General features: G+C 42.0%; 1 protein-coding gene across 1 annotated transcript in view; it reads right to left on the bottom strand.

The window, feature by feature from the left end:
* The window catches only part of cux2b (cut-like homeobox 2b), an 81530-nt gene that overhangs the window by 42505 nt on the left and 24938 nt on the right, over positions 1-14087 (bottom strand). Inside the window, exons 2-3 of the mRNA XM_072388544.1 lie at positions 7446-7556; positions 4580-4627 (exon numbers count right to left, since the gene is read on the bottom strand). Of these exons, the coding sequence (XP_072244645.1) occupies positions 4580-4627; positions 7446-7556 (159 nt within the window). The remainder of the gene's footprint in view (positions 1-4579; positions 4628-7445; positions 7557-14087) is intronic.

The raw sequence follows: 14087 nt of genomic DNA, 5'->3' as shown, positions 1-14087 counted from the left end.
CATGACAACCAGAGGCATCCCCCAAATAAGACTAAGCAAACCCCAGACTGGCCTCTTTGTTCGTTACATTCATCAATGTATGGTGCTTCAACGTGCAGTGGTGCAATGGACAATATTTAAACCTGTGTTCACATACTAGCTTGTTCAACTCTAATCAATGAAAGTAAACTTTATAGTAATAAAGGCTGTAACAATGAGTGAAGAGAAGTGCATTAAGTTTGGGTCAAAGCAGCTTTTGAGCGTTGATGTGGAGAACAGACGAGGCTTTCACCCTCTGGAGATGCAGAAGATGTAAAAGACTCAGTGAAGGTATTATCTAATGTCCAATTACTCTCCCACGTACCCCCTTCACTCTCCCCCTTCGCTCTCTCTTCTCTTCTTTCTCCTACCTTCCTGCCTCCCACCTTCATTCCCTCTCCTTAGTATGAAGAGGACACAAGTGATAAACCTGGAGCAGAAAGCCAGTGGTTTACATGGCCCAGGAGCCCATTATGTTCCCCACAATAGGCTGGAGGCCTGGACGTGCTGTGAATAGGTAATGGCCTGGAGATCCTGGGCCAGGCCTGCTGCTCAATGAGCCTGACAGCAGAGCAGGAGACAGACATTAGAGATACCTCGTCAGCTCAGTATGGAGCAGTCTGGTTGTAGCCAGGGGGGAGGTAGGGGAGGATGGGAGAATGGGAGTGAGAAAAGAGGAGTGGAACGGTGTCGTAAATGCCCCTTACATAAGGTAGGGCATGAATAATAACACAGAGGGAATATTCAGAGGTAACTGGAAGGCAGGGATGGGGTTTATTGGCACAGGAATATGAGCCTATAACATATGAAAGAAAATCAACACTAGCTTACTCTAAAAATGGTCTATATTAGACTGTATGAATCTGCTGCTCACTCATTTCGACACCACCTTCACAAGTTAGCCATCCACTCAAGCAATCTGTACCTAATAAGCTCAAGGTTTAGCCTATGATGATGATCTGTCTTCATTGAGCTGGAAAAGCTGTAGCTTTGCCAAGCATTTTTCCTAACGGCACAGTCCCTCATCTATGAAAGTGCCATAGAGCCCCTCAGACAATTAGGCAGGGAAAAGCTTTATGACCGTTAGACTCACTCAGCGAGTGGCACTCTCACCGCCAGCACCGCCAGGAGCGCTGGCTCGTGCAGAAAGGTAATTACGGAGCCTCTCATAATGACACGGAGGAAGCTTGCGTCATAACACCCACAGCCTTTTATCGTAGCGCTGTAATTAATTATCATCCCTTACTCTTTGATTCATTTCACTATTCATAACATATTCATACATTCAAGAGAAATTATCATTTCCTTCAGGAATTAATCAAAAGGAGGAAGAACTGGTCGTCTCTCAATGGATGATCAAAGACTGTGTTTGCCTACCTCACCGCATGGCGAGCGAACTCAGGGAAAAGCACTTTGGGCAAAGTCTTCAACAACACCAACACCCTTTACTCTCTAACTTCTGGTCAAATCATCTGCAATAAGCTTTACACAAGCTTCAAATTGCTGTGCTGATGTTTCTGATAAATGACAGGTAAGTAAATGTGACAAGACAAACAACTGTTATGGCTTTTGTTGCACATTATCCCTTATTTCATGTCATTTTCCAACATTCTGCCTGACAAGATAAATCTTTAATAAACAGCAACAAAAGCCTCACAACTCATCCAAGCAGAAGGTTTCTGAATTTCACTTCTCAGTCATGTAGATCAGACTCTGCAGTCATTTTTGAGATCTCCGAATTGAGTTTCACAGAGACGAAAGCTGCTGCATCTTCAAAATACCTCAAATCTTCAAGTAGAGCGCAGGCTCTCACAGAGAATAAGCAACAACGACAAAAACAACAACATCCATAAAAACATCGTCTCCCCTCACATCATCACTTCCCAACCTCAGGGGAAGAAATGGCACAGTTGGATTAAAAAACAGGTGTCCACCGGCCCCTAGTTTGCAGCATTCTAATAGCTGTTTGATGTTTTTGATGTCTAGTCAGCTCGATCGTACCTTGCTGCTTGATAATGAGGGCTAATAATGACTCCTGAGCTTGAGGGGTTAATGGTATGTAACCGGCAGAGCTGCTAATTACACGTTACAAACTATTTATCAGAATTTCCATCTGCACAAGCACCACAACTCTCATTGTGCATGCTAAATTACTCCACGGATTATCATTGTAAAGCAAGTTTCAGTAATTAGGGACCCATACCGCTGTTTTCTTTTTCTGAGAGTAATAAATGACATCAAGAGGAGAGGAGAAAAATAGAATGACTGGTTAATTTGGGCCTGATACTGAGGAGGAATCTGCATCTCTGAAAGAAACACAAGAAATCAGTCACTGTTCTCTTTTTTCTTTTGCCTCTCAAAATGTTTATCCTGAGGGGAGTTTACAAACTAAGTCTAAGACATAGTTTTGGTGAATTTGGTTCGGACTGTTTTGTATATGTTCAGAGGGCAGAGAGAAGTCTGTGTGAAAGTTGTATAAAGAGTGCGGTCCAACGGGGCACCAACTCTCCAGCGATCAGTTATTTGAGAAATAACTGTCATATCCCTGAGCCCCAAAGGTGTGCCTGAGACCACGGAGACAAGTACTGTCTCCTCTTCTTCACCGTAAATTTTTATTAAAATTACCTTCATTATAAGACAGTGTTCATTATAAAACCAAAAATGCCGGTCTCCCAGGGCCCTGTGGATTAATAAGGACAGCGGTGTATTTTAAGCCGTAAACTCAGCTCCTCACTGTCCTTAATCTCCTTCCTACTTCACAAGGCCAAATTAACACCTCTCCTCAGCTCTGACGGGACCTCATTAGCAAACTTCCAGGGAAAGAAAAGAGGAGAGCAGAACGAAAAAGAGGAAAAGAAGGAGGGAAGCGACCAATGACAGCCACCAGCTCTGGGATTAACCCTTTCTCCTCCTCCAGCTCCACAGAAAAACTAGGTCGGCAACGTGTTTCTAATCAGTCGCCTGGTTAGTGATAATTAGAAGGCAAGATTGGACGGGAGAAGAGAGAGAAAGAGGGTGGGGAACACTGAAATGAAAAAAGAAAAGAAAGAGAACCTGTCATGTCGCTAACACTTCAAAGGAGCCGACTTCTCCTTTAGAAGTGGCATGATGAGGGTCCAAATACCACGAGGAGCCTCCTCTGGGCCCCTGAACTGAAGTTGTGGGGGAGGTAGTGGGGCAAGGACCCAGTTCTTTTTCACATATATGCATCCGTACACGTGCACGTGCCAGGAATTCTCTGTCATTCACCACCTGCACAGTGCAGCTGCAGGGGAGCGTTAGCCTATCCCAAACCACATCGCCAAACAAGCTCATCCAGCTCCACCTTCTCTTCACACTCTCCCCCTGCAGCAGCAGGTCGAGGTCCCACGGCTCACGCTGAGGTCGTACAGACTACTGCTGGGTAAAGTTCACAAGCCTCTGCAAGCTGTTTGACATTACCAATAAGGTCAAAGTGTATCAGAAATCACCAGAGGATTATATTATTATGGTGTGCCGAGTTGCACGCTTCACCTCGCGTTATAAAAAACAATATCCGTGTCCGTTTCCTAGTCAATGAGCAGAACACAAGCCTGTCGAAGTTACACAACAGAGACCAAAAGGTACCCAGAGGGGCCTGCAGCTACAGAAGAAGAAGAAAATCATCGCTCATTATCAGCCATCTATTTTATCTACTATGAGACATCTCCAGACTCCCAGTTGTCAGACATCAATGGTGCTCAAATTAATCCTTTGGGTTCCTTTTTGCACAATAAAGATATGCAAGGGTACTTCTGATATTTCTGCAACTTTACAGTTAGAGTAATTGAATTAGTACAGAAATCAACCACAGTGTACTGTGGAGTGTGGCACTGAGCGAGATAGCTCCTGCTAGGGAACACGGTTGCTCGGGCATAGTCAATTAGAAAGCATTAAAAAGAAGCTGCCAATAATCACTTTCAAGAGATTTGAACAATCCATGCTGAGTGTTCTCATGTTTACAGATGATAGGGCTTTCAGGTTAGCGCTGAGCGGGAGTTTAGAGGGGGAGAACGAGTCTGGAAACATATTTGTGGTATCATTTCCATAAGCCTCTGCTTTGCGGACCATAACGCAGCTCACAAATGTGATTTATGACCTTGGTTTAATGGCTGGAGCAGAGTCTTGGTAGGTATCAGATGACTTTTTCAATATGGCGACGTCAGAGGGGGCACGGTGAATGCACCATCACAACAGGAAATGAGGGCTTGTCTCTGCCAAGAAAATATGAGAAGCCAGATATCTGATCATCTAATGGCAGATAGATGCTACTTCACTTTGACAGAAAAGGCATCAGTCAATAAGCACCAGATGAGCAGGAACATGAAAGTATGCCATGGATTCTTCCCCCCATCTATCAAATCATTTATTCCAGGAGCACAGCAGTCTGCTCTCGTCAATGTTCATACAGGAACCAACAGGAGTGTCTCCTTTAAGTAATTTTGTTGAGCAGAGGAGTCGGAAATCATCAATAAAATGCTGCTTAGTTGTTTCCAGACTCTGTTTTACTTTGCAGAGTAATCTGTAAAATAAAGAGACTCACCTGGGCCTGGAAACTCTTGAGAACAGGTGCCACCATCTCCCGGACCTCCTATGTAAAGACAAAAAATAAATAAAATAGCAAACTCTGTCTCAGCATTTTCTGTTGTGCAGATGCTCCACCTGCTCGGGAATCAGGTTGTCCCCAGTGAGGTACAAACAACTGAAAGAATCTTTAATCTTAATGGATTCTCAGCATATCTTCTATCACACTGCGTACTGTGTGTGCCAGTGAGCTGTGTTGTTGCAACATGTGGGTATTAACGGTTAAACCTAAAGGGTTTGAGTGGACATGTTTGAAAAGTGGGGCTTTCCAATAGCTTGCGATAGACCACAGAAATCCAGACTTGTGCAAGCTCTCACAGCCTCAGGTAAGGGGATTGTGCTGCCAGTGGTGACAGCCTGATCCTGCCTTAAACGCCTGTATTATACTGACAAGATTACAGCCCCACACTACATACTCACTCTGAGATAGGCAGGCTGCACAGCAAATAGCCTGAGGGTTCATTTATAAAACATAAAAATGTTCTCTTTGACTTCAATCAAATGTCGATGGATAATCATTTCAAAGAAGATGATGAAAAAGGACAAAAATCATATCTGTATCATTCATAGATTTAGCTTTTCATGTGTTCACTTCAGTCTACCTTAATTACCGCTTTGCCTTACAAAATAAATATGGAATGAGGTCTCGGCACATTGTCGTAGTAATGCAGAAGAAAACGAAAAATAGCAAAGCGATGCACAGATGGCATCTCAGTAGGTATTAGCACCAACTAATAATGACACTTTTGTTTACTTTGCTGCAGTGATAACCAAAGTTTAAATTTCAAACCTGGGAAACACAACCCATACTGTTCCTGGTAACAGTTAATTCAGTATTAAATGTCCTGATCGTGGAAGGGTAAAACAAAAGAACCAAGTTACCCCTTTTATTTATCTCAATATGCCAATATTTGTGGAGAAAATGATGAAGATGGAGTGCTCTGTAAGTATTCTGTAAGCAGGATGTTATGGGTTAGTTTTACAATCCATGTGTGTCTTAAAGGGAATATATCCTGAGATACATGTTTGAGGCATCCCAGGCTTGAAAATATCTCATTCAGTGAGCTGTTCATATTTTCTGTTGAGTTATATGCCGCATTCACACTTAAGAGTAGAATTACTGAGCCTCCTCATCTCTTTCATCAACCAACTTCAACATAAAATCTTTCATATTCACTGTACCTCGAAAAGTGGGAAGTTAAATCTCTTTTGCTCCTGTTTTTTGGATTTGCTACAAACAAATTAACACCTGGAGTTATTTAGTTGATTTATCTTAAAGAAATGAGCTAATATTGTTCTACCAGTAATTTGTTTAATTCTTTGTATCCAAACTAGAAAAATCTAACTTCCATTTGCCATCTGTCAGATTTTCTACCCAGTCAGATGTTGAAATATCTGTTTTCCTACTTGTCATTAAATGCACCAGCCTCTGTTATTGGATAAACAAACATTAGTTAAAGTGTTGCCTTATAAGCAATAACTCTTAACATTAGCATTAAAAACTACAAACACAAAAAAGGCCCAGGATTTATCGAATCCATATGAGATGGAAAAGTTATTTTTTACTAATGTTTTAGCACGCCAGTTCAATGCATGACTCACAACGAGACTATGCTTATAACAGGGATCAGTATCACCCGTCTGTGATAGAACTACTGACAAAGTAAATGTAAATATTTGAAAAAACTGCCTGTAACGTATTTTTCTAACCGTTATGGTGTGTGCTAATGTGACCTCATACAGTAATAATGTACTTAAAAGGTTACCTTGTGTCATTAGCGTCCAAATTTATCTTTGCATGGCTGCTAGAAGCTGTAGGACAGATTTCAAATAAGACACAACAAGAGGAAAAGAGACAAGGAGTGGAGTCAATAGGCTCAGTCTAACTGCTATGAAAAGAGCTGTGAATTCATGGTCAAAAGATACCTCCTGTACTGTGATATTGCAAGAACATTGCAGCCAGCTCATAAAGACCTCATGAAATTGTGGCAACTTGTGACAGAATTGTCTCAGTATATGTATGTGTCATTTAAAACTATACAATCAGCCCGGAAAATTTACATTAAAAGAGAAACCGGTGGTTGTTATTGTCTGTTCATACTGGCCCCAAAGATACTCGTAAATAAGAACATATGAGGAGAAAACTGTGGATTATGACTATAGGAAGGGTTATTTTCACAGCCAGGTAGAATAAAAAGTGTTCATATTGATGTACATATGAACATTGTTCTAAAACTGGTGTCCAGAATTACCAGCCTGTTTTTTTTTTAACTAAAAACATACATCCCTTTTTGTACTATTATACTTATAAACTACTACTATATGTACTATTACACTTACAAAAAAAAAATCTATATTCATATCAAGCATCTGTGTAGGGTGGCACCAGTGCACATTCCACGTGAATTTAGAGACACACTAATTCCTGTTATATCACAGAAAATTGGAGCAACATCAAAGTCAACTTCCAGTTCTGAACTTTTTGATAAACACCTGAATTAAGCACCAAAGTTGTGTTTACCTTTTGTAAATGAGCCCCCCGGCCTTTTATCACTTCAAGCCAGAGGCTAATACTGCAAGGTCTCAGTATTTAAATATTAACTGAGCTACTGGAGCAGCAGGGGGAGGCTAACCCTAACTTGTGCACTGTTAACATAGAGTTCACTAATGCACATTTAACAAAAGAAATAAATAATTCCCTGCTCCAAGGTATATGCTGGGGCTCCAGCAGCAGCAGTGATGTAGACAGCCAGTACCTGCTGAGGTGAAGATGAGGAAAATGACACATACAGCTGAGATAATGGGGGGCAGGGTGCTAGACTCACCTCAGGGACATTTCTCTTGAACTCCCTGCTCAGCTCCACCAGGTGCTTGTGGGAATGTTCGCTCTCTTCTTGTCGACCCGCCAGCTCAGACGCTACGGAGTTTAGCTCCCTCTGCAAAACACACAAATGAGACAAAAAAAAAAAAAAAAACGGTGAGAGGAAGAAGAGTGGAGACACAGCCGTTTAGGGAACCTGCCAACGCTCATCCAGGAAAGCTTGGAGTGTACATAAATAAAAATACACTGCTGAATATTAACAATGTAATCCTTCATGATCTCACAGCAGTAATACTTACAGCTAGCCCTGGCCCATAAATAATTAAGCCAAAATAAATCCAATGTCTACAGTAGCAGAAGGCCTTTTAGATAATCAGTATTTGAAATAATCAATACGCTTGCAACGGCTATAGAGCGCCAGTGAGCAAGTGGGGCGAGAGGGAGGAGGTAGAGAGAGGGAGGAAGCGGAGGGGGTGAGTCACGTGAAGGGACCCAATAACCTGACGAACAACCTTACAAACAAATAGAGCTTCCTTCTGAAATTAAAGGCTATTTTACAATCCCGGCCAAGACCTGACTCTGACATACAAAGGCCTCGCCTGCTGTCGTAATTACCACGGGTCAGATCTATTTTCAGCCTCTTTTCAATCTCCTTCCCCTTACCTGCACGAATCAATTTATCGATCGCGCACAGATTTTCAATATATGAAAGGCAGCCTGCATAGTTTTAACCAAATTGCCTTTTCGTCACAAACAGCTCAGATCGCTGCTGCTTTAATGTCTCCGCACATTGGTTGTTTACATCTCTGTGTTATGCCAAATGAGAGCTCCACCCCGGCAACATGTCTGATCCACTATACAAAGCTGTCTCTGTAGTAGGTCCTTCATCAGAACCTTGCATTCATGCTGGACTCAGCTGCACCACACGCCATCCGCAAATCCGATATTATTGATCAGTCATCCAATTCCCGGCCCTTTCAGCAAACAGAAAAAAAAAAAAAGAAGGAAAACAGATTCCAACTCTGCTCCTCTGTAGTGAGCAAGGCCAGAGGAGACGAGTGTATATTCATTCCCACTTTGTTTTGACTGCGATTATCAGTAATTGATGAGAAAGTTCTCTTGTAACTGCTAAGTTACAATATAAAAACTGAGGTAGGGGATTCAATTACCACTGTGAATTCATATATGAAGCCGGGAAATTAAATTGACTGTGTTTTAATTAATCTGCAGTCTTACTTAAAAGCAATTTAATAAATCATCACACCAGGAAAACGGAAAATGGAAGGATGGAACTTCAACAGTCAAGGCCTCGCAGGATTGTGATAGACCGCCAGTTAGAGAGCCAGGCTGTTAATTGAAGGGCTGTCGGTTCAAGTCCCTGGACAGGTGAGTCAGACGCCGGCTAAAGTAGAAATGAGCAAATGATCTAAGATGCATACAGAGGTTCAGTCAGGAGCTGAGAGTCTCATTTAAACACACTGGCTACGCTTTTATCACCCATTTTCTCAATTCAGGATAGAGATACATGAGACCTCCGTCTTTTACCAGCGTTCTGCTCCGAAACGGTGCAGAGAGCACAAAGCAGGAACAGCAGACAAAGTTATAATGATTGTCCCCCATGTGGAAGCTCAGAGGAGCATCTTCTCCAGTGCTCAGTCCATTAAGGCCAATTATATAGCATTAAGTTTTCTCACTTTCTTTACTTTTATTCTCTCTAATAAAGCCCATCCCTGCAAAAATCAGCCCAATAATTCTGCATTTAATTCTTTAAAATTAAGAAATTCAAGTCATCCAGGTAAAAAGCCTTCTCCTACACCAATTAGCCATTACATTAGGACCAGTCATCTAATATTAGAGTAGGTCCTCCTCGTGGAGACAAAAGTTCTCAGACGAAGGAAGTGGAAATAAAAATATCTGAGGTAGTCTTCAAGTGTCTGATACCAGCAGGACATTAGGAATAGATGTTTGGACCCTGAGGGGTCTGGGGTGAGGTCTCGTCAGTTTGGAGATACAGGAGTTTTTGCTGTCCTTCGGGGAAAGGCTGCTACTGTAGAAGAGTGCTCTTGTGACATTAGGTGGAAGAGATAAAAAAGATAACCAGTGGTCCTCTCTACCTGTCAGTGACTGGAGACAATATTCTCAGTCAGTTGTAGGTTTTAGTCTTTAGGCAGGATTTGCTGAGAAATGAGACAAATACAGAAAACACTGCCTGCTTTATCCCATAACTAACCATATGTTGAAGGATCTTGGGTCAACACTCAGTGAGGCACACAGACATAAAGTTTACGAAAGTGGATGTAAGGAGGTGCTATCTATAGGAAGAAATTTCATATCGATATCTAAGATCTGTAGGAGTCAGCTGCAGTGGAAAGCAGTTAAATTGTACATGTGATGACTATCTAGCTTTTGATTAGTTTTTATTTTTTCTCAAATTTATCTGCAATCAGTATTTCACTGGTTTTGATAGATAAACTTTAAGTCAATATCAGAGTTAAAGAAGCTGAATGTCTCTTGTCCTATTTTTTGTTTACAAGAACATTTTAAATATCAGATTACCACCACTTTACTTCTAAATCTAACACTTACATTTATAAAGGATCTCTATGTTGAAGATAGATTTGGTTAGTGTGAAATGTGTCTTTTCTTGTGAGTAGTAATGTCACTTAAAAGAGGCCACAGTCGACACGATAAGGCAAAGAGACTTTATAAGTTGCTGTTAGTCCCCACAGTCTGCCTGGGATGAGCCTTCCTAGAGATTAGAAAGTGGGCTTTCAGAAGCTAGCCAACCTCTGCAAGATTCAAATGGCCGCAGACCAGCTAATCTTGCCAAGAGAAAATTCCTCAAGAAGTGACTTTGAGTGGATTTTATAAGTGCTTAAGATATAACTGTATGGTGATTTTAGGTCTGCCGGTGTGTCAGTGGTCTCTGTGTAGAGCTGGGTTACTTTTATTGCAGCCCGGCTGATGAGAATGGCGGATATTCATGCAGTATGCAAGTCAAACAGAGCAATCACTGTGGCATGGTTATTTTGAAAGCATCCCCACAGTTTCTAGACCATTATGAGGGAGGGGAGCCAGGGCAACAGCCCATCAAATGAAACCTACTGCTTGTCCTTCTGGAAAGAAGTGAGGCAGAACAGGCTGTTTGCTGCTTTGGTTGTCTTGCTCAAACTGATGATGGGAGGAACTCAATATAGTGTTGCTGAAATAGTAATGCCGTCTCATGAGGCTAAAGATACTAAAGGAGATTTTTCCTGCGCTTCTTAATCAGATGTGATCTATTTCAACTGGCAACCAGGGCTCCTTTGAGGCCTTTGATAAAATTCACTTATCTTCATTCCTTCATTATGTTGAGCTTTATCCTTCAAGAAATAATTTACATGAATATTTTGACATCTTCCTTGTCCAAAAACTGAAGAGGCGAGCTGCAATGAGGAGTTTTTTAATAATTATTTGACCGGTTTTAAAGCGGACGATTGGGACCAAATTTTTAGTGTGTGGCAGACTGGTCAATACAGAGCTGCTGTCATTAAACCTCTGCCAGTCAAACATTCAGCCATAATTGATGAGTTTCCCCTTGGGAGGTAGGAGCTGTCATTGGGAGTGGAGGGCCAGGGAAGGGAGGATTTTGAGCATGGAACCAGTCCTGTTGTGCTCATGTCAATATGCCAGTAAAAAAGCAATCCTGGTGATTCTGCACTCAAAAACAAAGACCAAAAACTAACAAAAAAAGGACAGACCTGCAGATTATAGTTGTTCTGTAAATGGACTGTAAAGCTCAATGACCTGCAGAACAGCAGCAAAAACTGTGAAAAACATGACTCATATCCTCTGACACTGACCAAAGCTGAACCGACTTGACATTAAAAAGGTTTCAGGTGTTGCAGCAAAGACTGCAGGCGCAGGTTCTTTCAAACTCTGTTGGGTGCGAGATACAGCATGCAAGAAATTAGAGGGCAGCAGGGGCAACAAATCTGTAAAAGGAAAACCACTGAGGATTAAGATGATAAGCTGGTTGTCAAGGTTCGTAAAATTTCATTTAAATGATGGGAGGCAAGCTACGTCTCCTGACAAATGCATCAAACAGCAGGTTAAAAACTCTAAAATCATATCCAGAAAAGACAACAGCACTTGACAGAAAGGGGAGCAAAAAGATGTTCTGGTACAACATGTGCCAGTGGAAGTGTTTTATCTAACATGCAGGACCCACTAATGCATTGTGTTTGAGTAGATTTGACATTGATTCATTAAACCCAGCACATCTTGATTACATCTGTAGTCGTAAGCTATTTTCTGGCTTTTCACAAAGACAACCCATACTGGAAAATGTTGACAACTGGGGAAAAAAGAAACTACCAAGGTACTGCAATGAGGTAGACTGAGTCAAAATCACTATTGTGTGCACTGGGCTTGGACAGCACAAATTAAAAAGGAAAAAAATAAGGAAAGGGGAGGAGGGAGGGGAAAATGCAGATGGGGTATTATTTTTCTTTTTGTATCCCATCTAATTGCAATCATAGGCAGATGTCTGAAAGTGTGACAGCATCAGCAGAATTGCTGCTGAGAGCACAGAATCTTTGTCTAAAAATAATCAGACATTCTGTGTGCTGCTGTTTGTTATAATGGTAATCGATGCTGGAGGCTTTGAATTCCATCAATTTATAGATCCACTCTGTTCTGCCTGGTGACTGTACTGGCTCACAACCCCCACTGCATACGCACACCGATGCAACAACACACACACACTTGCACGAAAGGTCTCATGCACTAAAGAGCAGGCTGGGCACACACGTGCGCTGACATTCACACACAGTGGGCTGCGGCAAGTCTGAACAAGGACTGGTCTGTGATTAAGATTACCGTAGTTTCCTTTCATACGTTGCTTATCGCCTCCCATTCTCCGAGAGGCACAAGATTGTCTATAGCTGCCTCAGATTAGAGAGGGGATTTGAGAGGGCATGCTGATCGATAAATCAAATCACCACAATCAATGGTCCCAATCGCTGCAGTCTAGTCTGGCCTCAATATTATTACTAGCAAACCCCCCTCCCACCCCAATCACTGAGGGAGGAGGCAGGGGATACAGGAGAGGCGGACATTGGCGCCTGTCCATCGCAACGATCCAAAATGAATTCTTATCTGGCCTCTCTGGGCTGAGCATCAGTTAAAGGCACAACAGATAGGCAGTTTGAGTGTGTATACAAGTGTGTGTGTTGGGCCGACCAGACAGAGCAGTAGGATCCTCTGACCTTAGTGACCCTGCTTTATGAATGCGATCTGAGCATGCAGCTTTTGACAGGGAAACGTCGAGGGGGGGCTGCAATCACCTAGCATCTCCTTCCATCTGTTACCTGCCACCGCTGCTCCTTCACTTTCACTCTCTATCAGATCACTAAAACTGCTCCAATTCACAGCACCATGCCAGTGCTGTTGAACCACATCGCACCAGGGTCAAATTCTGAGTGCTTTTCTTTCGGACACTTTGTTTTTAGCTGCTGCAAGTGCCACATGGGTGGAGCTTGTCTCATTTGAATGATTAAGAGAAGGTGGGTTGCCAGATATACTGTGAGTCACCAAAAGAAATAGCACTAAATCTGTCATTTTTTAAGGCTTTTATACATATTGCATCAGTAGTCTGATTTATAGTAGTGCAAGTTGTTTCTGATATATATGACAGCAAATGCTAAAATAAACTTGTGATGCTAATGTTTTTTAAGATTATGTGCGCAGTTTTTGCGCTGCAGCAGTCGATTCTGACTGCACTGCGCAGAGATATGTAGGTGGTGGATAGTCTGTGAGAAGTTACCTACAAGGAAAAACACATTTCATTTTGACACCTCTCTAAACTCTGGACTGGAAAGTCTGATAAATCATCCAAAATAATTAATCCCCAGTCAGTCAGGCTGTCTTCAAACAGCATGCTAAATCTTACAAAAGGAAGGAAAAGCGTGTGAGCGTTACAATCATCAGCAAAAGGTGTGACTGGTGTTGTCAGCCATTATTCGTCATACCCTGCTTCATTTAGAGAGTTTTTGGCACCTGATGCACCAGAGCACAGCCTACTTGTCAACACTTCACTGTCTGTAATTCCAACATGCACACAGAGACACACATACGCACACATGAACACACGCTGCTAACACATCTTAGTATGATCGGGGAAGGCTCTAATTCCATTTACTGACAAGTCTTGTTCAAAATAGTATCAAGAGGTTTCAGGGAAAAAAATCTTATTATAGTACTTTCAAACAATCCTGTTTCTGCTCTAAATCCAATGAATAACTTTAAATGTCCTCCAGTTAGAAACTTCAAATTGCAATCTATGACCGAATGCTCCAAATGAAGGCCAATTCCGACACCTTATATCATCATTAAGGCCAACCATTGTTCTGCTCCTCTCAAACTCTGTGGTTACAATCAGGGCGTCTATTGTCATTGTGTAGAGCATGCAGGGTGACTAATTACACGGTCCTATGAATCATTAGCAGAGTGGTGGGTTGAAACCTCAGAGAAGACACGATAACCCTAGTCGACCAAATGATCAGCTCAGGCGGAGATGTTAACAGGAAAAACACACAAATAGCAGCTCAATCTCGAAAGTAAAATGAAGATAGCGGCAACAAAACGGGGGACAACGTTTGTTTTA

The sequence above is a fragment of the Leuresthes tenuis genome, unplaced genomic scaffold, assembly GCF_036924035.1.
Source record: "Leuresthes tenuis unplaced genomic scaffold, fLeuTen1.0.hap1 SCAF_6, whole genome shotgun sequence".
Lineage (NCBI taxonomy): Eukaryota > Metazoa > Chordata > Actinopteri > Atheriniformes > Atherinopsidae > Leuresthes > Leuresthes tenuis.
Note: the sequence above shows the minus strand (reverse complement) of the source record. Positions and strands in the feature narration are given on the sequence as shown.